Raw genomic sequence first — 22,465 nt, 5'->3', positions numbered from 1 at the left:
TTGGTGACAAGCTGAATTTCTTCAGCCTCCTGAGGTTGAAGAGGCGCTGCTGCGTTAAGGATTGATTGAATATGTCCGTAAACACACCAGCCAGCTGGTCTCCGCATGCTCTGAGTGCGTGGCTGGGGATGCCGTTTGGGCCTGCAGCCTTGTGAGGGTTGACACGTTTAAATGTTTTACTCACGTCGGCTGCAGTGATTGAGAGTCCGCAGGTTTTGGTTGCGGGCCGTGTCAGTGGCACTGTATTGTTCTCAAAGCGGGCAAAAACGTTATTTAGTCTGCCTGGGAGCAAGACATCCTGGTCCGTGACTGGGCTGGTTTTCTTTTTGTAATCCGTGATTGACTGTACACCCTGCCACATACCTCTTGTGTCTGAGCCGTTGAATTGCGACTCTACTTTGTCTCTATACTGACGCTTAGCTTGTTTGATTGCCTTGCGGAGGGAATAGCTACACTGTTTGTATTCGGTCATGTTTCCCGGTCACCTTGCCCTGGTTAAAAGCAGTGGTTCGCGCTTTCAGTTTCACGCGAATGCTGCCATCAATCCACGGTTTCTGGTTTGGGAATGTTTTAATCGTTGCTATGGGAACGACATCTTCAATGCACGTTCTAATGAACTTGCTCACCGAATCAGCGTATTCGTCAATGTTGTTGTTGGACGCAGTGCGGAACATATCCCAGTCCACGTGATGGAAGCGTAGATAGACATTGTAGAAATGTTTTAACAATACATTTAAAAAATGAAATGCAAAGCTTTCATTCAATTGCCCCACCCTGTTGCACACAGCTTACATTCTCCCTAACACAAAGATTTATTTCTGATTTGACATGTAAATCTTTACCCTGTTACGGTCAACGCTGTTACTTTATTTGGTACTTAGACACTTACTATAGTCATGATTTTATTTAACCTCTTGGGATGGGGAAAAACTTTTTATATTTTTTATTTTTATTTTTTATGAAGTCAATCATGTGCTCTTTATGGCAGAATGTTAAAATAAAAAATATCACCGAATTGGTCACCGACTTGGTGGAACAACCCTTCTACTGTGCTGGACAGTGTATCCTACATGCTCTCCCTGGTCAGTCTTTTTTTATTTTTTTATTCCATGGTTTGTATCAGTCTTGGGCTGCTGGGTCATCTTTGGTTGGAGCTGCTGCTCTTGTTCTGCAGAACTGGGCCTAGTTGATTCTTGGGCCTCTGGGTGGTTCCACTTAAAAGAAGTGTGGGGGTGTGGGAGCCTCTCCCAATGACCGACCGTCCAATCATACTGTGGGAAAACTATACACATACTTACCGACACATGTATTTATGTACTCACGTACAGTACATGAACTTACACATGCATAAACAAATACATTTACAAGCGCACGTCTTACATCACGTATCAGGCACACGCACAAACACATGTTTTACTAGTTTTTGTACACGGTTTTCTTTCGGCATTGTATCTCTTTTTCTAATCATAACATTGCTTTAAAGGGTACTACTGTATAAACCAAGTCATAATTTCACAGTACAAAGATTTTAAGTATCCTTTTATTATACCCCACTAAATTTGCTGCAACATGAGAAGGGTCCATCACTTAGTTGATCCAGAAAGAAGAGATCTTACTAACATGTTTTGTCTGTCACCATCTCTGTGTCTCCAGGACCTGTCCTGCATCGATGACCTCTCCAACAACTCTCTGTTCTCCTCTCCGGCCGACTCTCTGTCAGAGTACGCCGATGCCCAGGACTTCATACACGCAGACAACCTGGCCCACGTGCCTACACTATGGGACATAAACACACCAGCACAAAGCCAGCTGGAGGTGAGGGGACCCGACTACACACAGACTGACTCCCTCTTACTTTTTATGTTGACTATTTATTTATTTTATTCATATAGCACACCCACTCTCACATTGTTTTCTTTTTCTCACACAAAACAATGAGACATTCATCAGCACATACATGCATCACCACACACTACTACCTAGATAAACATTTCTCTGCCAACTAACACCACTATGTTCATACTCACACATACATGCTCACTCTAAAAACAAGACCAAGTGTCTGTGTGCTTAACACTCGACAGCAATTCTCAAATACACGTCATGTACAGAAGGTAAATGTTGCCTCTAACCACTGATCCGGGGTCAGATATGTTTACAACCCATCTCCAGAAAGAGAGAATGTTAGGGAATATGACTCAGAAGTGGGAAAAATGTTATTTGTTTGAGTCTTTGTGTTTTTCCTATTGATTCTATTGTTATTTTCTCCATTATTTATCTATGTATTCTACACACTTTCTGTGCCCTTTGTTGCCGCTGGCTTTCACTAACAAGCAGACATGTCACTTATGTTGTTGTTCCAGAAGTTCTGACATTCGTGACTCACACGACTTGGGTGTGACTTGCATCTTTTCATTTGGTTTGAATGCTTGTTTTTTGTTTGTTCTCCCTGCAGCTAAATGCCAACAGGTTTCAGGGTTTGAGCAGTTTGGAGGATATCTCTGCCATTATCAGCACCCCACCTTTGGGAGGATACCAGGTAGCCTCAACCCTCCAAATTTAATCGGACCTAAATTAGTCAAGTGACTGACTGAGGCCCATTTTGAAAAGCACAAGAATGTGGAGATGGAGTCAAAACAGACTGCATCATTTTAAATATGCCACACTAACTTAAAAATAAGTTTAGCATAACTTGAAACCCACATGAATTATTGCTGCCTTTTTTGCGGACGTTACAAAAACAGGTTTTGAAATCTTGTGTAAATATATTGAGTAAAACAGTTAACTTCTCTGTTACTCTTAGTGAGCCCCTCCTCCAAACAATAGTCTATTTCTCTAACCTATCCACTCAGGCTCTTAATGACCTTATTAATGAGCATCAGGACAAGTAATTGCAGGTCAGCTAATGATCAGTTAATTAGCTCTGTCAACCCGTTGACCTGTAACCATTCACTATGATTTAGAACTTTTTTTTAATTTCACCTCATATCTATCTTGTTTCTGTCTTGTCCAGTTTGTTGAGGTTATTTTTACTTATCTTCCTCACCTGCACTGATCTGGAAAGAGGGGCCCTTTGCTTTCACTTGTCCAGTTTTATCATATCAGTGTAGATGGACAGGAGGCAAATAATAGACATGATATGAACTACATTACCCATATCCCTTTGCTTATGCAGGTTCAGAGAACCCAGACTCCGGCAGAAGAGGAGGAGGAGGAGGAGGAGACAGAGGAGCTGGGACACGTAGACACTTACGCCGACTACAAACCATCCAAATGTATGCTTCCTGACACTACTCTCAAGACACAATATGTTGTCCTGGTTGCTGTTTTTGTGTTTTTCTTTGTGGAAGGAATTTGAATTTTGCAATTAGTCATATTTTTCAGTGACATTAGTACACAACTACTCATACAGGGAATAATAATATAATCTGATATGGATAGTTAGTCTGTGAGGGATTTAGTAAAATGTTGCCTGTCTGTTCAACATTTAAATGATCTCCCTCTTTTGTCCTTCCTCAGCTACCATAGGGATCTCCCACCCAGACATAGTGGTGGAGACCAACACGCTGTCCAGCGTCCCTCCTCCTGACATCACCTACACTCTATCCATTCCTAACCTCACCATCAACTGTGGCCTGCTCTCTGCCCTGCAACTCGAGGCCATCATCTACGCCTGCCAGGTAACACTCACCTTTATCACCTCTGACCTCACCCGTCTGGTCTGGCAGGAACAAGTTCAAGTATGTTTTAGAAACTGTATTTGGTGTTATCTTCAGCTGTGCATTTGATACCTCTCTGTGTAAGTTGTTCAATAGTATGCGGTGGTTTTATTAAATGCCTGTCTTTTATAAGAGTGTCGACTAAATGACTACAATGTGAAGTGTTAGTTACCGATAATGTGTGTACAGGAACAAGTTCAAGTGCTTGGAAAAGTGTGTGGTTCATAAATAAAGGGTATATTATACAATGTCTTTAAACGCGTTCTACTGTATTGCCTACTTTAGCTGTGGAGTTTCTATGTTCAGTATTTGTTCAATATATTATCCTGCTGTTTAATTGAATGCTTGTATTGTAAGTCACGTTGTCTATTAAATGACTTCAATATGACATGTATACGTTAGTCATAGTGTATGTCTGTATACACATGTGAACACTGTGCGCCATGTGTGTTCCCAGCAACATGAGGTGATCCTGCAGAACAACCAGAGAGCAGGCTTCCTGATAGGAGACGGGGCCGGAGTGGGGAAGGGCCGTACGGTGGCCGGCATCATCCTGGAGAATTACCTTAAAGGAAGGAAGAAAGCACTATGGTAAGACACTATATTCCTTCTACTATTACTACACTCAATACATTACCCAGCCTAGCTCTGTTTCTCCCTACCTTATAGTTATATCCTACCATTACGTAGGTGGGTGTCTCCCTGCCTAATAGATTTAAGTTTGAGTGGTTTCGATTGTAAAACGTTAGTTGTAATGGATATTGCGTCAGACTGGGGCCTTTGTGACCTGCATTAGAAACCATCAATGAAAGTCAGTGCCATTGATTACTACCAACTCTGAAATAAACCTGTTTCACTTGTGCGTCATGCTTGTTTTGTAAAGATGCACTCATTCTCCTCTTCCACCCCTCAGGTTCAGTGTGTCCAATGACCTGAAATACGACGCAGAGAGAGATCTCAAAGACATAAATGCTCCCACTATTCCTGTGCATGCCTTAAACAAGGTGAGACAATGAGAAATGAATATGTCAAACAACCATTACAATTACTGTATGTTGTCTTCTGAGGGTCTGTAAGCACAAATGCTGTCTTGTTTAACCTCTGCTTGTGTCGCTTTCTGTAGATAAAGTATGGCGACACAGCTACCTCAGAAGGAGTCCTGTTTGCGACATACTCTGCTCTGATTGGTGAGAGTCAAGCAGGAGGGCAGCGCCGCACCAGACTCAAGCAGATCCTGGACTGGTGCAAGCCCGGCTTTGACGGCGTCGTATCCTTATACACTACACTACCACCTTGGTCACTATTAACCTGATAATATCTGATTGTAGATGGTCCGGGTCCGTGGCTCTATCAGGATTTCTGTCTACGTATAGAATTGTTGTAAATTGACAATCCAGTCAATGCACTGGCCATCCTAGAACTACTGCATGTTCTAACCGCTATTACTGAAGCGAGCCCTAAAATAAGAACAAATACGTCCTGATGAAATTGCCCGTCTAGCATGGCCATCTCGTACAGTGACTACCAATTATCCTTGAACATAAGTTTAGCTCAATCAGCATGTTTACGCTGGGCAGGTTCACATTGTAGCAGCGTTTTCCCCTTGACCATGTTCCTAGATTGTGTTTGACGAATGCCACAAGGCCAAGAATGCCACGTCCACCAAGATGGGCAAGGCCGTGCTGGACCTGCAGCACAAGCTGCCCCTGGCCAGGGTGGTTTATGCCAGTGCCACAGGTGGGCCGTTCTCACACTGTACCTGGACCTCTGTCTTCTCTTTCACAATCGCTCTTTCTCACAATGCCTGTACTTTAGGACTGTTTGTCTACTTGTTCCTGTCTGATTTCCTGCTTTATCTCATTCAGCCTGTTTTTGTCTTCCTCTCCCTCCCGGTCTTTCTTTCAATTCCTCTGGGTCTCTTAGTTATACTTGTTCTCTGTCTCTCGCTCTCTCTGTATCAATATCTCACCCCTGCTTCTCTGTCGCCCTTCAGGTGCCTCTGAGCCAAAGAACATGATTTATATGAGCCGCCTGGGGATCTGGGGCGACGGCACGCCTTTCAAGACCTTTGATGATTTCCTGCACGCCATCGAGAAGAGGTCTGGCCTCATTCCACACGCCCTTTTCCTGATTTATATCACCATCTTATAATTAAAATGTATATGATTATCTATGTTGTGAGAATAACATATTGTAATGGTTTGGCTACCAGACTAGTCCTGGTATTTAGAATACAGCATAGCTGACAGGCTGTGTGGTTTGGCTTTTTGGTTGACAGGGGTGTGGGCGCCATGGAGATTGTTGCAATGGACATGAAGGTGAGTGGGATGTACATCGCCCGGCAGCTGAGCTTCTCAGGGGTGTCCTTCCGCATCGAAGAAATCAGCCTGGACGATGACTTCAAACTGGTCTACAACAAATCTGCCAAACTGGTGAGCGACTGAAGACGTGTGCATGCGTGCGTTAGGTCCAGGAATTGCCGAGGACCTCGCGGTACGATATCACAATACTTAGGTGCCGATACAATATGTAATGAGATTCTTACGATTCTATATGTATTGCGATTCAATACTGTGATTTTATGTTCCAAACATATTGATCACTATATGTATGCATGTAAACTCGGCAACAACAAAAAAGTCCTCTTACTGTCAACTGCGTTTATTTAAAGCAAACTTAACGTGTAAATATTTGTATGATCATAAGATTCAACAACTGAGACAAACTGAACAAGTTCCGCAGACATGGGATAATGTGTCCCTGAACAAAGGGGGGTGGTCAAAATGAACAGTCAGTATCTGGTGTGTCCACCAGCTGCATTAAGTACTGCGGTGCATCTCCTCCTCATGGACTGCACCAGATTTGCCAGTTCTTGCCCCACTCTTCCAAGGCACCTGCAAGTTCCCTGATATTTCTGGGGGAATGGCCCTTGCCCTCACCCTCCGATCCAACAGGTCCCAGACATGCTCAATGGGATTGAATTCCGGACGCTAGCGTCCCACCTCGACAACAACCAGTGAAATTGCAGGGCGCTAAATTCAATACAACAAAAGCCATAATTAAAATTCCTCCAACATACAAGTATTATACACAATTTTAAAGATAACTTCTTGTAAATCCAACCACCGTGTCCAAGTTCAAAAAGGCTTTACGGAGAAAGCACACCATGTGATTATGTTAGGTCAGTGCCTAGTCACAGAAAACTATACAGCCATTTTCCAGCCAAGGAGAGGGCTCACAAAAGTCAGAAATAGCAATTAATCACTAACCTTTGATCTTCATCAGATGGCACTCAAAGGACTTCATGTTACACAATAAATGTGTGTTTTGTTCGATAAAGTTAATCTTTATGTCCAAAAACCTCAGTTGAAATTGGCACGTTATGTACAGTAATCATTGTCTCAAACAAACATCCGGTGAAAATGCAGAGAGCCACATCAAATTACAGAAATAAACATTGATTAAAGATACAAGTGTTTAACATACGTTTAAAGATAAACTTCTCCTTAATGCAACCTCTGTGTCAGATTTCAAAAAGGCTTTACGGCGAAAGCACACAACGCGATTATGTTAGGTCAGTGCCTAGCCACTAAAACCATACAGCCAAGGAGAAGGCTCACAAAAGTTAGAAATAGCATTAAAATTAATCACTTACCTTTGATGATCTTCATCTGGTGGCACTCCCAGGTCTCCTTGTTAGACATGTTCGTTTTGTTCGATAATATCCCTCCTTTATGTCCAAAAACCTCCGTTTTGTTGGTGCGTTTAGTTCAGAAATCCAAAGGCACAATGTACACTCTCAACATCAAGAGGAAAAGTCAAAGTACAATAAAAGTTCGTAGAAACATGTCAAACGATGTTTAAAATCAATCCTCAGGTTGTTTTTGTCATAAATAATCAATCATATTTCAACCGGACAAAAGCTTCATCAATAGAAAAAGAGAAACAAGAAATGGCGCTCCCAATCACGCGCAGGGCTCATGGCTGGAAGTAAGATATGAAGGACCAATACTGATGTTTTGGTTCGGGTATCACCAACTAGCGCAAAAATAATATATTTAACTTCAGATTTTTTTTCGCCCCCCCATCACTAGTGTGCATGCAGGTAGGTAGAATGTGTGATTTGTTTTTATGTGGAGAAATGTGACCGGTGACTGCATTTGTTTGTGTGTAGACTGTGTGACTGCTAGTAAATTTACCGGTGTGTGTGTGTGTGTGTGTAGTGATGTGTGAACTGTGTGTAACTGCCCTGTTACAGTATGTCTAAAGATGTGACTTGTATGTGTGTGTCCTCAGTGGGCGGAGACTCTGGCCGTGTTCATGCGTGCAGCGGATGAGCTGTGCTTGGTCAGCAGGAAGTCCCTGTGGGGTCAGTTCTGGTCTTCTCACCAGCGCTTCTTCAAATACCTCTGCATCGCCGCCAAGGTCCGCTGCCTGGTGGAGCTGGCCAATAAGGAGCTGGAGGCTGGCAAGGTGAGGCTGACCAGCACATGTATTAATTTATTAATCCTTTATTTAACCATGATTGTCATTTAGATGGGATTCTCTGGCCAAGAGGCGTTATCACAATTATCCCTGCATTTGAATGGGCAAGGAAAATAGAGCCATGTTTTTTCTTGTTGATATGTTTAAGTGTGACACATGCTCGTGTCTTGTTTCTCCCCTCCCCAGTGCATTGTGATTGGTCTACAGTCTACAGGAGAGGCCCGAACCAGAGAGGTCCTGGATGAGAATGATGGACACCTGGACAGATTCGTATCCGCAGCAGAGTAAGTCCTGTGTCCTTGGCTCTCTGAAGCCTTGGTTAAGTACAATATTGGAGCAAATTGATCTTTGTCTCAGCCCTGACTCAAACCTCACACACAACACCACAGCTTTCATCTAGTGTAACCGGAACTTTTCTGTCTGACACGCCTGTGGTTTTCACATGAATCAGTTGTCTGTTGCGGGTACATTACCGGTTCCTAGTTAAAAGACATTCCATTTGTCACTCTCCAGCTTCAGTCAAAGGTTTAGTCAGAACCCGTCACTTTTCTCAAACACCACTACCTGAGGGTGTAGGATGAATCTTCCCCTAGACACTGATCCAAATTCAATTCATCTGTTTTCCCAGCTAATGGTTAAGGGCTAGGATTTGGGGAGGGTAAGCTGATCCTAGATCTCTACCTGCAGTCATGTTCTACCTGGGAGCATAGCTTGGTGTCAGGCTGGAAATTACCCTCCTCTGTCTGTCTGGACCGTCTGACCCTGGGAAACATGAAATGTATATGATAAGGTCAATCAGAGCTTGTCACTCACATCTCTATAACCTGTCAGAACTATCCTGACATCCTGTCAGCCTTCCACAGTGGTAGATTCAGATGATAACCGTCTGTCTGTCTGGTCTTTTCTCCTCAGGGGGGTGTTCAAAGCTCTGGTACAGAAACACTTTCCCTCTGAGAAGCCGAGGAGAGAGAAAGCGCCTGGAAACAAGAGAAAACGTACGTCAACTAAAATACTAAAAGCTCTGCGCTCCCCCTGTGAGGTGCTTCGTCTAAATTAGCATTTGTGTTGTCAGGTCAAGAGTTTGCGTATATAACGGGTGTAACGGTATTAGTACAGACCGTACGGTACGGGGTCCTCGCTTTTGTCCACAACTCAAACTAATACATTAAAAAAACACAAGGCCTATGGGATATGCGTATGCTGCGTTGTAGGCCTCTGCCTCATGAGTAAATCTAAGATAATTCTATTAAAACAACTACATTGTAATCAAAGTTTAAATCTTAATTGGCACATTTCAAACTGTCCTTTTGTGAGGCGCAGACGGGAACTAGTTCTGTACGAGGTTGAGTGGTTTGCGAAATCTTGGCTTCCCGGTAGATTCCAACGACGATGGACAGAGAGTTGTGGATAACACATTAACGGTATGATGCCACGCTCAATGAGAATATGCAGCTGCCAACACCTCAAATATGTTGACACATTTACGTCATCCCTGTATACCAGAGCAAGACGGAAACGCTAACATGATGACCAAACCAGTTCCGCGGGTGCATGTTGATTTTGTCTATCCCTACCAGACGTGTTCATGACACACAGGTTAAAATACCAAAACCAACTATATTAAGGCCGAAACATACACAAAACATAGCTAGCTTACTGTTGCTAGCTGATTTGTCCTGTGAGATTAACATTGGGTTGTTGTTTTACCTGAAATACGTACAGTATGGTCACACAACATTGTGTGTTCTCTACACCGACATTTTATCCAAAGATAAAAGGGGAAACCTAGTTCGTTTTAGTTCGTTTTTCTTTGATTAATCTTGTCTCGTTCATTCTTCTTCTGTGGATTTTATATGGTGGTTGGCAACTTTAAGGTGCATTACCGCCACCAACTGGACTAGAGTATGGACCTCGTTCATCGTTCAATCACCCAATGAGTAGATGGGAGAGGCGGGACTTGCATTGCGTCAAGCGTTTACAATAGAACCAAGTCCTATTATAGCGCCTGGCTATGTAGACGCCCGTTGACGTTCGCGAGCAGTTTGGATGAAATGATTGAATGTATGCGCATGCAAGGCGGGTGGTCTGATCAGCGTGTCAGAAACAACAACAACGACAGTCTCCCCTCCACATCCAATCAGCCCTTGGCAGCTGATTCTGCCTGGGCCAAACAAATGACAAGAGCAATAGGTAGGCTATGTTTATTTTTTACACCGCAGATCTGCGCCCATTCTCGGTGGTTGAGAATAGGGGGTTTTAGCACCTTGTGAAAGTGCTAGAGACATGTTATGAACTTCCCTCTTGCGGGAGATTACCCCAAAGCGGGAGATTACCCCAAAGCGGGAGATTACCCCAAAGCGGGAGATTACCCCAAAGCGGGAGATTACCCCAAAGCGGGAGATTACCCCAAAGCGAGAGATGTACTGTGCTACAGACACACCCCCTTTATGAGTGTCCGCATCTGATGGAGGCAGTGTTGTGGTGCGTTTGTAACCAAGTGGGAATTTACCACATGAACGGCCCTTCAAACTGGTAATTACTAGTGGGAAACTCATCCATCCTGAGCACACGCTTCTCCCACATGCTGACCTCTGACGTCAACTACTAAGGAAATGGCCTCTATAACAGTATTTCCGGGCAGTTAAATGCAACAACAAAAAATTATTTATCAAAAGCCATCTATTAATGTGGTTTTTGAACTCTAGAATTTGTTTAGAAGCATTTAGCCAATCGGCAGTTCTCAACGAGTTCAAATCACATGAATGCATCCAACTGTTATTTACAACGTCATAACGGTTAAATTTCCACATTCTACATGGTCCCACCTCACAGCGTCCGAGTGGAAACTTGAAAGGCCCAACATAACAATCCGGTCACAACAGACCATGCCAGGACCATTGCAAATGCTGAACATTATGGGTGGCATTTAATTTTCCTGTCTTACCAAAACCAAACCGTGTGACCCCAAAACCACAATACGTGGTGAACCGTTACACACCTATTATATAATGATAATAGCAATTTTATTTTTATATGTTGCAAAGTGTTGCCTCATCACATCCGGTTAAAATCTCATCATGGACTATTCAGGTGAAGCCACTGAGCCACAGTCTGAATTCAGTCATGTGCGTTCTGTCCACTAGGTAAGCCCAGGGGCCGGCAGCCCAAGTTCCCAAAGCACACCATGGTGGATCCGGGGGGTGTAATCAACATCAGTGACGACAGCAGCACGGACACGGACGGCATGGACACCGACTCCAACTCCTCACCCGACTCCCTGCTGGACAACAACAACGACGACGACGTCATCTTCGTCGACAGTAAAAACACTTGGCAGACATTTGGGGGGCATCTTCCTGTGGTCTCTCCTTGGTGGTTTTATGACTGTGACTCTGGTTACAGTTGTTAACATGCCTCTCTGTCTGGGTTTGGTTGGGTTCTCTACAGCCAGGATAGAGGAGATGAAGCAGGACCTCCTGAACAAGATCGCTGACCTGGGGAAGGAGCTACCTCTGAACACTCTGGATGAACTCATCGACAAGTTGGGAGGTCCAGAGAAAGTCTCGGAGGTACGTACCCCTATGTTGCAGAGACGTGTCCATTCCACCTGATAGAAAAAGAGTACTCTGAAAGAGAGACATTCGAATGAAGTAAGTGTAATGTGAGGGCTCCATCAGAAAAAGGGTGAGATGAATATTGGATACGAACTGGGCTGTAGTTCTCTGTTGATGCCTTCTAACCTCTTTTGTAGATGACTGGTCGTAAGGGGCGTGTGGTGCGACGGCCTGACGGGAGCGTGCGCTACGAGTCGCGTGCGGAGCAGAGCCATACCATCGACCACATCAACCTTAAGGAGAAGGACCGCTTCATGTGCGGAGAGAAGGTGAGACACTGGACTGGACCGCTATTTGAGCACCAGGCAACCTCTCTAGAAACATTCAACATGTATCACAAGTGGCTCTGCAAGTCGAAGGGCCTCGCTCACAGAATGTGTTTGTTCTTGCTTAGAAAATCACGATCCTGTGATATCTTATGACAGCATACCACAGCATTATTCTGTGGTCTGTCTTGCAGTGTTAGTGTTTTTTTCTATCCGCTAACCTCCTTCCCGCTCTCCTCCACCCCTCTCTCCTCCTCTCCCCAGCTGGTGGCCATCATCTCAGAGGCGGCCAGCTCGGGCATCTCCCTGCAGGCAGACAAGCGGGTGAAGAACCAGTGTCGGAGGGTCCACATGACGCTGGAGCTGCCCTGGAGTGCAGACAGAGCCATTCAGCAGTTTGGTGAGTCTGGAGAGGACCAGGGGTTAAAGGTCAGATAGATAGGTTAGGTTAGGTCGTGTTCATGGTTAGGGTCAGGGTTAGACTCTCCTCAATGCAGGTTACACACACACTGTCACTCAGTGTGTGTAACCTGTAATCTCTCTTCACACAATCCACTGCTAGATGTGTTTCACCCTAGCCTGATAAAATGTCATTTCATTAGTATCTGCTGCCTCTTCAAATGGCCTCCCCTAAAGACAGATTCCATCATTTGATGTATATCAAATTAAAATGTTTTGTCTTTTTGGACCTAAGGAGGCGAGACATTCTAATGATTAGAATGAGTCACATTTATTAATGCTGAGAATCTTAATTTGGAGGTGGTGCAGTTTTGTCTGGCTGCAGGGAGAGAGGTGTTCAACTAAATCAGAATAATATAATTAGCCTTAATATCCGGTGCTGTCTGCTAGATATACAGCAATTTTGCACCCAACAACAGTGGAAAAGCAGGCCTGTGCGCACACACACATTGCGGTCTGTGAATGAATTGTTTGCAGTAATTAACTGACTTCCCGTCAGCCGTGCTCCCTTGGGGAGCAACTTACTGCGTGGGTTGACATGTGTGGGCCTGATTGACAGACACTGTTTACACTAACAACAATACACACACACACACAAACAGTCAGGTGGCCTAGGTGTTCCAGGAAAAATATGTTCCATAGAAAAGATGTGCTGGGTGGCTCTTGGTAAGACACTTCTCTATTCAGAGACAGATTTACCAGGAAATCAGCCTCTGTTCATACATCATTGAAATCAACCTAACCAACTTGTTCCATCTGAGTCTGTCTGTTCTGACTGGTCTTCCTCCTCTGTGTGTGTGATTCACCAGGTCGTACCCATCGCTCCAACCAGGTGACGGCTCCAGAGTACATCTTCCTCATCTCTGAGCTGGCCGGGGAGAGACGCTTTGCCTCCATCGTGGCCAAGAGACTGGAGAGCCTGGTACGTGTGGCTCTTACCTCAACTACTACTCATCCCATAAGTCTGTGTTTTACTGGAGTGAAGATTGGTATGCTGAGCTAATAACTTAGGAGCAGGGGCCACCCTTTTTTCCCGTAGTCAGTATATCTCTCCCCCCACCCCCCCACTATCACACCATAGTCTGGGCACTGCTCTGTCCTATTGACCAGCTGCTCTGTATAGTCACCTGAGTTCACATAAACACCTTTCACGCAACATTTCAAACCCAGGAAATGCCTCCGGTCCTCCTTTGGTCTGAATAATAAGGTTATTTTCAGACTTTGGAACACACCCAGGTCTGGGTAATTATGAGATTCCTATGAGACAGTTTTCCATATTGTAATGTCTTTACTCCAGTCATTAATTTGCCTTCTCTCTCTGAAGGGGGGGGGGGGGTGTCTCTGCCCGCCTCAGAATGGGTTATGCCATGCCAGGACCCAGCGCCTCTTCTTCCCCTCTCTCCTAGCCGCTGAATACATGTTTGGCTGCCTCCAGATGAGCAGTGACCTCATATCTGGCAGAAACACCCCTTTGTTTTCATCCCAGAACATTCCTTTGTGGGCACCAGCTAACTCAGCAGCTGGCTTCAAGTGGACCTTAAGTCACAATCTGTGCATTTGACATGTTTTGGCAGTGGTGTCAATTCAGTGCCTCTATGCTTTAGGTGTCTGAAGTTGAGAAAAATGTGTTTGTAGCTGGTGTTTCAGTATGTGATATATATATATATATATATATATATAGACTATTAGTATTAACAGTGTGTTCCTATGTCCAGGGTGCATTGACCCACGGTGACAGGAGAGCCACAGAGTCCAGAGACCTGAGCAAATACAACTTTGAAAACAAGGTATGCACTGGCTTGAATTACGCCAACAGTGATCATGCTTCCGCTTGTATAGAAGTCAAATTGGCATTACCTGTGATTCGTTGTGTTGGAGATTCTGGGGGGATGGACAGTGTCCTGACCTCTTAAATGACTTGTTTCCCTATTTGTATTCTCTGTAGTATGGTACCAAGGCTCTAGATAAGATCACCAAAGCCATCCTGGGTCACATTGAGAGCAAGGTGTCCCCTCCCAAAGGCTACCCCGGGGGCGATTCCCTGTTCTTCAGAGGTATGTTGAGTGCGTGTCCCAAACATTATGCAAGTCCTGTCCAAAGCTACATTGAAATAATGACTTTATTCCCTGTTTCAGACATGAAGCATGGCATGATGGACGTGGGCATCTTCTGCAAGGAGCCTCGCTTTGGTCTCAGTACTGAGAAAGACTGCAGCATCACCAAGTTCCTCAACAGGATCCTGGGCCTGGAGGTCCACAAGCAGAACTCTCTGTTCCAGTACTTCACTGACAACTTTGACTACCTGATCGAAAAGGACAAGAAGGAGGGCAAATACGACATGGGCATCTTAGGTATAGAGTTCCAACACTCACACTAGGCAGCATTTCTACATTACAGTATGGAGACTCTTAACATGAGGTGGTAGTGGTGCTTGGATATTTTATGTCTACACATAAAACCCGAGTCAATAAAAGGGTGCACTTTCCCATATTTATTTAATTTGTATTTATTTAACTAGGCAAATCGGTTAGGAACACATTCTTATTTACAGTGACGGCCTCCCCCTTGCCAAACCCTAACCCGGACGACGCTGGGCCAATTGTGCGCCGCCCTATGGGACTCTCAATCACAGCCGGTTGTGATACAGCCTGGAATCGAACCAGGGTCTGTAGTGACGCCTCTAGCATTAAGATGCAGTGCCTTAAACCCCTGTGCCACTCTGGAGCCCCTTAGGTTGTATAGTAAAGGCCAACTATACACATTTAGAACCATATGCTGCATATGAATAGCATTCCACATACCATTCAAACAAATCCGCCGTGCTGCATTTGGCCTTCCTAGAATATTCTTCCATGAACAGAAGCATGAGGCTGATAGCTTGTGATGGTACTGAGGCTCTGTATAGAGATGATAGATATGTCTCCTGACTGGAACACTGTGTCCTGTCTTTCAGATCTGGCCCCAGGTAACGATGAAATCTATGAGGAGAAACAGGAAACCTTCATGACAGTGGGTAACCCCCAGGACGGACAGGTTGTGCTCTACAAGGTAGGCATCACTCCCATGGTACATTGCTACATTATTCATGTACAATATGATTATCAATCTATATTTTTACAGTGATGCCTCATACCAAATTTGCATGCTGATCTGTGTTTTGTAACTAAATCAGTGCTGTTGCCTCTTCTCTGGCCTGAAAAGTAGACATTACATCTGAGACTAAACCTAGAAATAAAAACAAAACACTTCCTATCATTGACGCGACACAACAAAAGAGTAGTGTTTCCCACATACACAACCAAAGAGGCAAAGAGATAATTACTAGTGTCTCCGGCTTCCTGCCTTGCCTTCGCTGCAGGCTAACCTAGAGTTGACATTTCAAACCAACACAACCAGGACCAGGAGCTGTGCGTGCAGGCGCGGGAGGGGGGGGTGGGTGGGTTTGGGCACTGATTTTTGTGTGTGTTAGAATATTGACTCATGCCTATAGTGGGTACTTTCTGTGTATTGCTTTCCCATAGGGCAGCTACTCTAACCTTTGCCCTCTGCCCTGTCACCCCTATAGATCAGCGTGGATAGAGGGATGCCCTGGGAGGAGGCCTACGAGAAGGCCCAGAACCTCAACAGTCCTGACGAAGGCTTCTACCTCTCCTACAAGGTGAGTCTAGCTGGCTACCATAGAGCAGAGAGCGATGCTCTGCATGTCCCAGCACGCATACTGATGCAGTACCAGGAAGCCTGTGATACTGTGAGTCCCTGTACCTCCTCAGGGCTCAATCAGCGCTGGAACAGCTTCCAGACTGGCTGTTTCCCAGAGGTGAATGACAGTTCAGATGGGTCCAGTTTCCTCTGTTCAATTCTCTGTTCTTTGGAGTGGGTCTCTTTCATCCCACATCAAGGGAGTAGAATGGAATTGTGAACCTAAAGAAGGATCATTTTATTCAGTATTAATTGTAGTGGCAAGAGTGAACAATATACACTGTCTCGTCCTTCCTGATGCTGTTTTTTTTATTATACTGTAGTTACATTCACTTGGTTCATACTACAATTCAACAAAGAAATTACTATTCAGTCTACAATTACCCTCCATGCAAACACACACACACCCAGTTAAACGCACTATAAATCTTCCGCTTCTTTCTTGATTTGATTTATTGGTGGTTTAAAACAATTGTACAGACGGAGTTCAATAGTGCCCAGAGGAAAACACATGAAAGTATTTTACAGAACTTTCAAATAATTTCCGTCTCCTATGTGTTCCTCAGTTGCGGGGGAACCACCCTTGTGTGCTGCTGGCGGAGCAGGGCCGAGGGAGGAACTTCATCGTCTACAAGCCCAACATCGGCAAGCAGGCCCACCCTGAGAGCCTGGACAACCTGCAGCAACGCTACCGCAAGGTAGGGCTCAGTCTGACACACACACACCGTGCACACACAGGGACACACCCACACGGATAGAAGTCTGTTGGTCGGCTGATGGAACAGCTATCGGGTTTACTGACATGCACACAGGTTTCCACTCAGAACACGGCAAAGAGATTTGTCTGTTGTTTTGCAGGAAATGTCTCTGTTGTGGTTTTCTGTAGTGAATGCTTCCCTCTAGTGGAATAAACAAAGTAGTGAAACAGGAAATACAGTCCTGTTTCTATCCTGTAATGTAAGGTCCAATATACATACAAACAGGTGTTTAACATGGGGTTCCCCTCGTAGGTGACCCCAGACCAAGCCAAGGACAGCTGGGAGAGCCAGTTCAATTTCTCCTTTGGGAAATGTAGCCATGCTAACTGGAACGGGAAGTGTAAGAAGATCGAGGAGGGACAGGAGTGTCTGCAGGGTATGCGTCTGCGCCAGTACCACATGCTGTGCGGGGCGCTGCTGCGTGTCTGGAAGCGCGTGGCTGACGTGGTCTCTGACATCACCAGCTCCAGCATCCTGCAAATTGTACGCCTCAAAACCAAAAATAGTAACAAGCAAGTCGGTGAGTACTCAACAACTTCATGCAATTCACACACACACACACACACCATCACTGAATGTCTTGGCAAATGTGTTTTTTCAGTGGCCAAAATCAAACGGCACAACAGGCTATGCTGCTATCAACTGAGCCAAATTATCGACTTGTATAAACAAATGTAAACATAATACCCTCTCTTTCTCTCCTAGGTATCAAGATCCCAGAAAACTGCGTGGCCCGTGTGCGAGTGGAGCTTCTCAAAATGGATGAGGAGGTAAAGAGGAGGCGCAAGGAGAGGGAGCAGCATGCCCAGGAGCAGAGGCTAGCCGAGCAGCGGCAGCTTCAGGACATACACCTGCTTGCCAAGCCCTACAGCCAGCCCCACAGCCAGTCTCAGAGCCACAGGACTCAGAACTTCTACCAGAGCCTGATCCAGGCCAAGCCTTTACAGGTCAAGCCTCTACTACAGCCCAAACCCCAGCCCAGCCCGATCAACCAGCTCCCCAGCATGGCCAGCATCTTCTCCCACTTCCCCCACCACTTCCCCTCCCTGCCCCCAATGCAGCCCGCTCCAACCTCCACCACCAAGCCCTTCCGGGTTGGGGAGGAGGTCCTGGACCTGACGGTGAGCTCCTCTCCCTCCCCAGACAGCACGGAGGGAGTCCTGGGCCTGATCAGCCTGACAGGGGGCTCCGACTTTGACCTGGAGAGACTGATATCGCGGCACGCACTCGCCGCCCAGAACACAGCACACATTCTGCAGCAACCTCTACAGCCACCGCTGATCAAACAGCGGCAGCTACAGTCGCCACAGCAGATACAACCACAGCTACAGCAGTGGTCAGATCAGCCTTTAATCAACAGCGCCCACCAGGACTACTATATCCTTGACCATCCAGACTCTCTGCCTTACTCTCTGTCCAGCCAGACAGCTACTAACCCCTCGACCTCTTCTACCTCCTCCTCTTCCTCCAACACAGTGGCTCATGTCTCGTCCCCCTCCACCCCCTCTCACTTCTCCTCCTCGGCCCTTGCCCCCTCAGAACAGCAGCCCCTCCCTCTAGCCAACAGCCACTGCAGCACGGACACACTCATCAACGCGCGCGAGGTCCTGGACAACATGATGCGGACCAGTGTGGACCGCCAGTCGGTTATCCAGTACCAGCCGAACGAATGGGACTCTGCGTAACAACCTCTTCAGTGTGGCTGTCTGTCCTCTAGCTGCTGAGCGGGAACGCTCCCCTCAGGGCCTAGTCACACCACTGCCTGTCCTGTGCTCTTCTCTTCCCCATCCCTCTCCAGGCTCTGGATCCACAGGCCAGGGGCACGTTCACGAGACCAAATGGTTTGGTCTCATTCGGAGATGGTGAACGAATGACCCGGGTGGAATTGGCCGGGTCCCTTCATTGAGAGAGTAGGGGGGCTCAAAACCACAGTTTCTACACCGAGACTTGACTCATTTGAAGAAACACAATTCCACCTGGGTTTGATTTTGTTTTTAAGAATATCAAAAGCGCATGTGCTTTTTAAATGATCCATCACAGTTGGAATTGTGTTGCTTTGTTGAGGAAATCACAATGTATAAACATATTTTTCTAGAACCACAGCTTCCCCTTCTGGTTATGTTGGGTATCATTGGTAACGTTGCTGGCTTCCAACTGCCTTTCATGCACATCTGTTGTGTGTTTGCTTTTCTGTGTTGCCTCATCACCATTGCATCGACTTGAATTGGGCTATCTTGCAACGCTTGGTTTGATTAAACCAAGGGCTCCACTCAAAAACTTCAAACTGGAAAAATCAACACAGGGCAGATTGGTTCATAGGGGTGAAATGTTTTAGTTTTAGCCCCTTCCTCTCCCTTGTGTCCCCCTCTCCCTGCAGTTTCTATCATCACTCACGCCTGTGTCTCGCTTTTAAAAAAAGAAGGGAGGGGGAAAAGAAAAGTCTGCCATTGTAACAGTGCCTTTGGAAACCTACTTAAATGTAGTCTTTGAAACCCATATAGGCCTAATGTATAGATTTATACTCGAAGCATTGGCATCTTAATTTATTATATTTGTATTTAACTTACCCCACTGTTGAATCTATGATGGTGGTGAGCCAGGGATAGCCCCCACACCACAACTCAGTATGTGTATGCCTGTCTGTGGACCCTACACTATAGCGGTCTCTTCAGCCCATCGGCAGACTGTGTTGGAACCCTGCTTTCCCAGGCCTTGTGATAAACCGAGAACAGGGGTTAGATGGGATAGATACTGCTGGTTTAATGCAATTGGGTGGATGGTTTTAAAATGGTGTCAAATATCCAACTTTTTAAGTCTACACAACATTCATCCAACGATGTGACCCATGGTTTGCTTTTCATTTGAAGTTCTCAGGAAAGTGTCGAGTGCATTTGTTATTTTGTTTTGTTCAACTTTCTGACCAATATTAATATGAATTTGTTTTAGTCCATATTATATGTATATCGTATATTATACATTTCAGAATCTGTGAGATATGTCTGTCTTTGTGAAATGGATGCACTGTATTTTGTTCATGAGAAGCCTGGGTAAGTTCAACCAATCAAAAGCAATAAACAAGACATTTAGAAGTCTAAGTACTGTTTATGCTCCACAGCCGAAGGTTATAGATTCACCTGTGCATGGTAAGAATTGTATTCCTCTTTCTTTCTGTTCTACTCGTAGTCTGTAGTTAAAGACATCTGAAATACTTATGAACTTTGTATAAACATTGTGATGGGGATAAAAGCAATGTGCTCTTGATGTTTTTGTCATCCTTGTTATTATGATAATTATAATTGTTATTTATATTTAAGGGACATGTTGTTTTTAGATTGTTTTCCTGATGATACTTTTGGTCAGGGATGTTTCTAGTTTTCAAGATTATAAAAACAAAAAAATAAGTTTATAGCCTGCCACCAAATAATATTGCACTGTGCTGTACAGGGTGGTTGGTTTGTTTCTTTTCAGTTCTTTTATCTGATTCTGCTTGTGACTTAAGTAGAATCGTTCCAACTTTTACAGCTTCTGCCAGAACTTTAGAATGCAAAGAGATACCAAAGTATTCCACCCCCCTGTAGTTACTGGCTAGATCTGACCTATTATAGCAATCTCAGGAAGAAATCTTAGACATGTATTGATTGGCGGGGAGTTAAGAGAAATGTTATTGTTTTCCCTAACAACAGTGGTGAAACTAACCAATACACATTTTAGTACTATTTTATTTCTTCATTCTGTGCTGCGACTCTTGCTGTATTTTTTTATGTTTGAGACTTGTGATGGGTTTGTTTGTCGGTAAGTGTTGTGAATTGTTGGTGATTTTAAGTGTTTATGCTATCTTAGGGCAAAGATCAAATTCTGTTTCTTTTATGGAACATTATCTGTTGTCGTCTTTTTTTTAATACATTTTAATGCTGACAAAGATTTTGAGCAGATTTGCACTTGGATATACTTGTATGTGCAGATTCTTTACCCACTTTCTGACAGATTCAAACATAACCCAGACATCCAATAGCTCAGGCCCGTGTTCTCGTAGTTACCCATCTCATAGCCCTCTCTCTCTCTCTCTCTCTTGTGCTTCAGATTGTCCTAAATATAATTCCTCATCAGGCACATTCCAATAAATCCAAACATTTTCTCAATCTAACAGTTTGTGTCCCATGCTTCACCTATGGCCAATGGACTGTGTGGTATAACGCTCACATGAAGTAATATGCATTATAAACCTGGGGAAACGGACAAACACGGTTTGAAAAAATTAACAGCAATTTATCTTTTAGCTAGGTCTTTTTCATTTTCCGAAATTTGCACTAAGAATGGCATAATCAAGTTACTGTTGTCTGTTAACATTGAGAGTTGCAAGCTTGTTGTATTCCTGACCTTTTGATGGATTGCATTTTTGTATAACTGTAACCATCCTTGTTTCTTCAGCTTTAAAAAAAAAATAGTACACGTTTTTTTTGAAGTATCACATTAAAATAATTTATTGCTAACAAAAACAACTAAAAACATGCTACTGATTGTATGTATTTTTAAACAAAGGTTATTTTTTCTGTAAACTGTGTTCAGCACTTTTATTCTGGGTTGTGCTTTTGTTTTTCTATATATTTATAATTTAGATCGAAATGTATATATTGTAAAAAAAATATATTAAAAGCCTTTCGACTAATTCTTTAAAGGTTTTCTACTCATAACAAAAGGAAGGAATATATCATAGTGCAATCTTAACTTTGTAAACCAACAACAAATAAAACTGAAGATTGCAAAAATGGTGTTTACCTTTTTTTTATTGTGAATAAAGACCTTCTGGAGCGGCTGTGGCCTATACGTGCATAAATGAACACATACACTTCTTAAACAGATGGTGATTAATACTTCTGACTACGGCTCCGTTTACACAATTCTGATATTTTCCGTTTACACGGCCCAATTCGGATCTTTTGTCCAATTATTGTCAAAAGACCAATATGTGGGAAAAGTTCTGAATCGGCTGCCTGTGTAAATACAGCCCAAGGCCTTTATTTCATGTGACAGACTTTGCTATGCAGAGTCCTTGCAAGTCCTCACATCACTGGAGTGATGTGACTGATTTTAGAACAACTTGGGTTAACTCCCAATTCTTCCCAAAATAGAGGCAGTACCAATTATGTGTATATAAACCCTGGATATTTGATGCTGTGTATTGGCCAATTAGAGGCTTTGAAGCCACATTCTATAGAGCTGGGTTTCCCAAAGTCGTTTTTTTGCCCTAGCACTACACAGCTGATTCAGATACCCAAAGCTTGATGAGTTGGTTATTTTAATCAGCTGTGTAGTGCTCAAGCAAAAAACAATGTCCACCCAGGGAGGGCCCCAGGATGACTTTGTGAAACCCTGCTATAGAATACCACAGTATGACTTATAATACCCATAAAACCTAGAGGTCAAACAGGGAAATGGTTCCAATCATTTTTCCACCATTCATTTTT

At 44.2% G+C, this 22,465-nt stretch overlaps 1 protein-coding gene across 5 annotated transcripts in view; it reads left to right on the top strand.

Moving 5' to 3' along the window:
* Positions 1-21,766, top strand: part of LOC110524243 (protein strawberry notch homolog 2) — a 102,688-nt gene extending 80,922 nt beyond the window's left edge. For 4 of the 5 annotated variants that reach the window (XM_021603710.2, XM_021603713.2, XM_021603712.2 and 1 more), the window contains 26 exons: positions 1,654-1,815; positions 2,456-2,539; positions 3,176-3,275; positions 3,520-3,680; positions 4,177-4,310; positions 4,633-4,723; positions 4,843-4,986; positions 5,339-5,456; positions 5,713-5,818; positions 5,998-6,151; positions 8,016-8,192; positions 8,391-8,488; positions 9,117-9,199; positions 11,348-11,524; positions 11,652-11,773; positions 11,956-12,087; positions 12,349-12,484; positions 13,353-13,465; positions 14,259-14,330; positions 14,489-14,597; positions 14,679-14,894; positions 15,497-15,591; positions 16,109-16,201; positions 16,809-16,940; positions 17,253-17,520; positions 17,706-21,766. In XM_021603710.2, the coding sequence (XP_021459385.2) occupies positions 1,654-1,815; positions 2,456-2,539; positions 3,176-3,275; positions 3,520-3,680; positions 4,177-4,310; positions 4,633-4,723; positions 4,843-4,986; positions 5,339-5,456; positions 5,713-5,818; positions 5,998-6,151; positions 8,016-8,192; positions 8,391-8,488; positions 9,117-9,199; positions 11,348-11,524; positions 11,652-11,773; positions 11,956-12,087; positions 12,349-12,484; positions 13,353-13,465; positions 14,259-14,330; positions 14,489-14,597; positions 14,679-14,894; positions 15,497-15,591; positions 16,109-16,201; positions 16,809-16,940; positions 17,253-17,520; positions 17,706-18,685 (4,257 nt within the window). In that variant the 3' untranslated portion in view covers positions 18,686-21,766. The remainder of the gene's footprint in view (positions 1-1,653; positions 1,816-2,455; positions 2,540-3,175; positions 3,276-3,519; positions 3,681-4,176; positions 4,311-4,632; positions 4,724-4,842; positions 4,987-5,338; positions 5,457-5,712; positions 5,819-5,997; positions 6,152-8,015; positions 8,193-8,390; positions 8,489-9,116; positions 9,200-11,347; positions 11,525-11,651; positions 11,774-11,955; positions 12,088-12,348; positions 12,485-13,352; positions 13,466-14,258; positions 14,331-14,488; positions 14,598-14,678; positions 14,895-15,496; positions 15,592-16,108; positions 16,202-16,808; positions 16,941-17,252; positions 17,521-17,705) is intronic. The other variant, XM_021603711.2, reaches the window with a different exon arrangement.
* Positions 21,767-22,465: the final 699 nt, after the last annotated feature.

Source organism: Oncorhynchus mykiss, chromosome 5, assembly GCF_013265735.2.
Source record: "Oncorhynchus mykiss isolate Arlee chromosome 5, USDA_OmykA_1.1, whole genome shotgun sequence".
In the NCBI taxonomy this organism is placed as follows: domain Eukaryota; kingdom Metazoa; phylum Chordata; class Actinopteri; order Salmoniformes; family Salmonidae; genus Oncorhynchus; species Oncorhynchus mykiss.
Note: the sequence above shows the minus strand (reverse complement) of the source record. Positions and strands in the feature narration are given on the sequence as shown.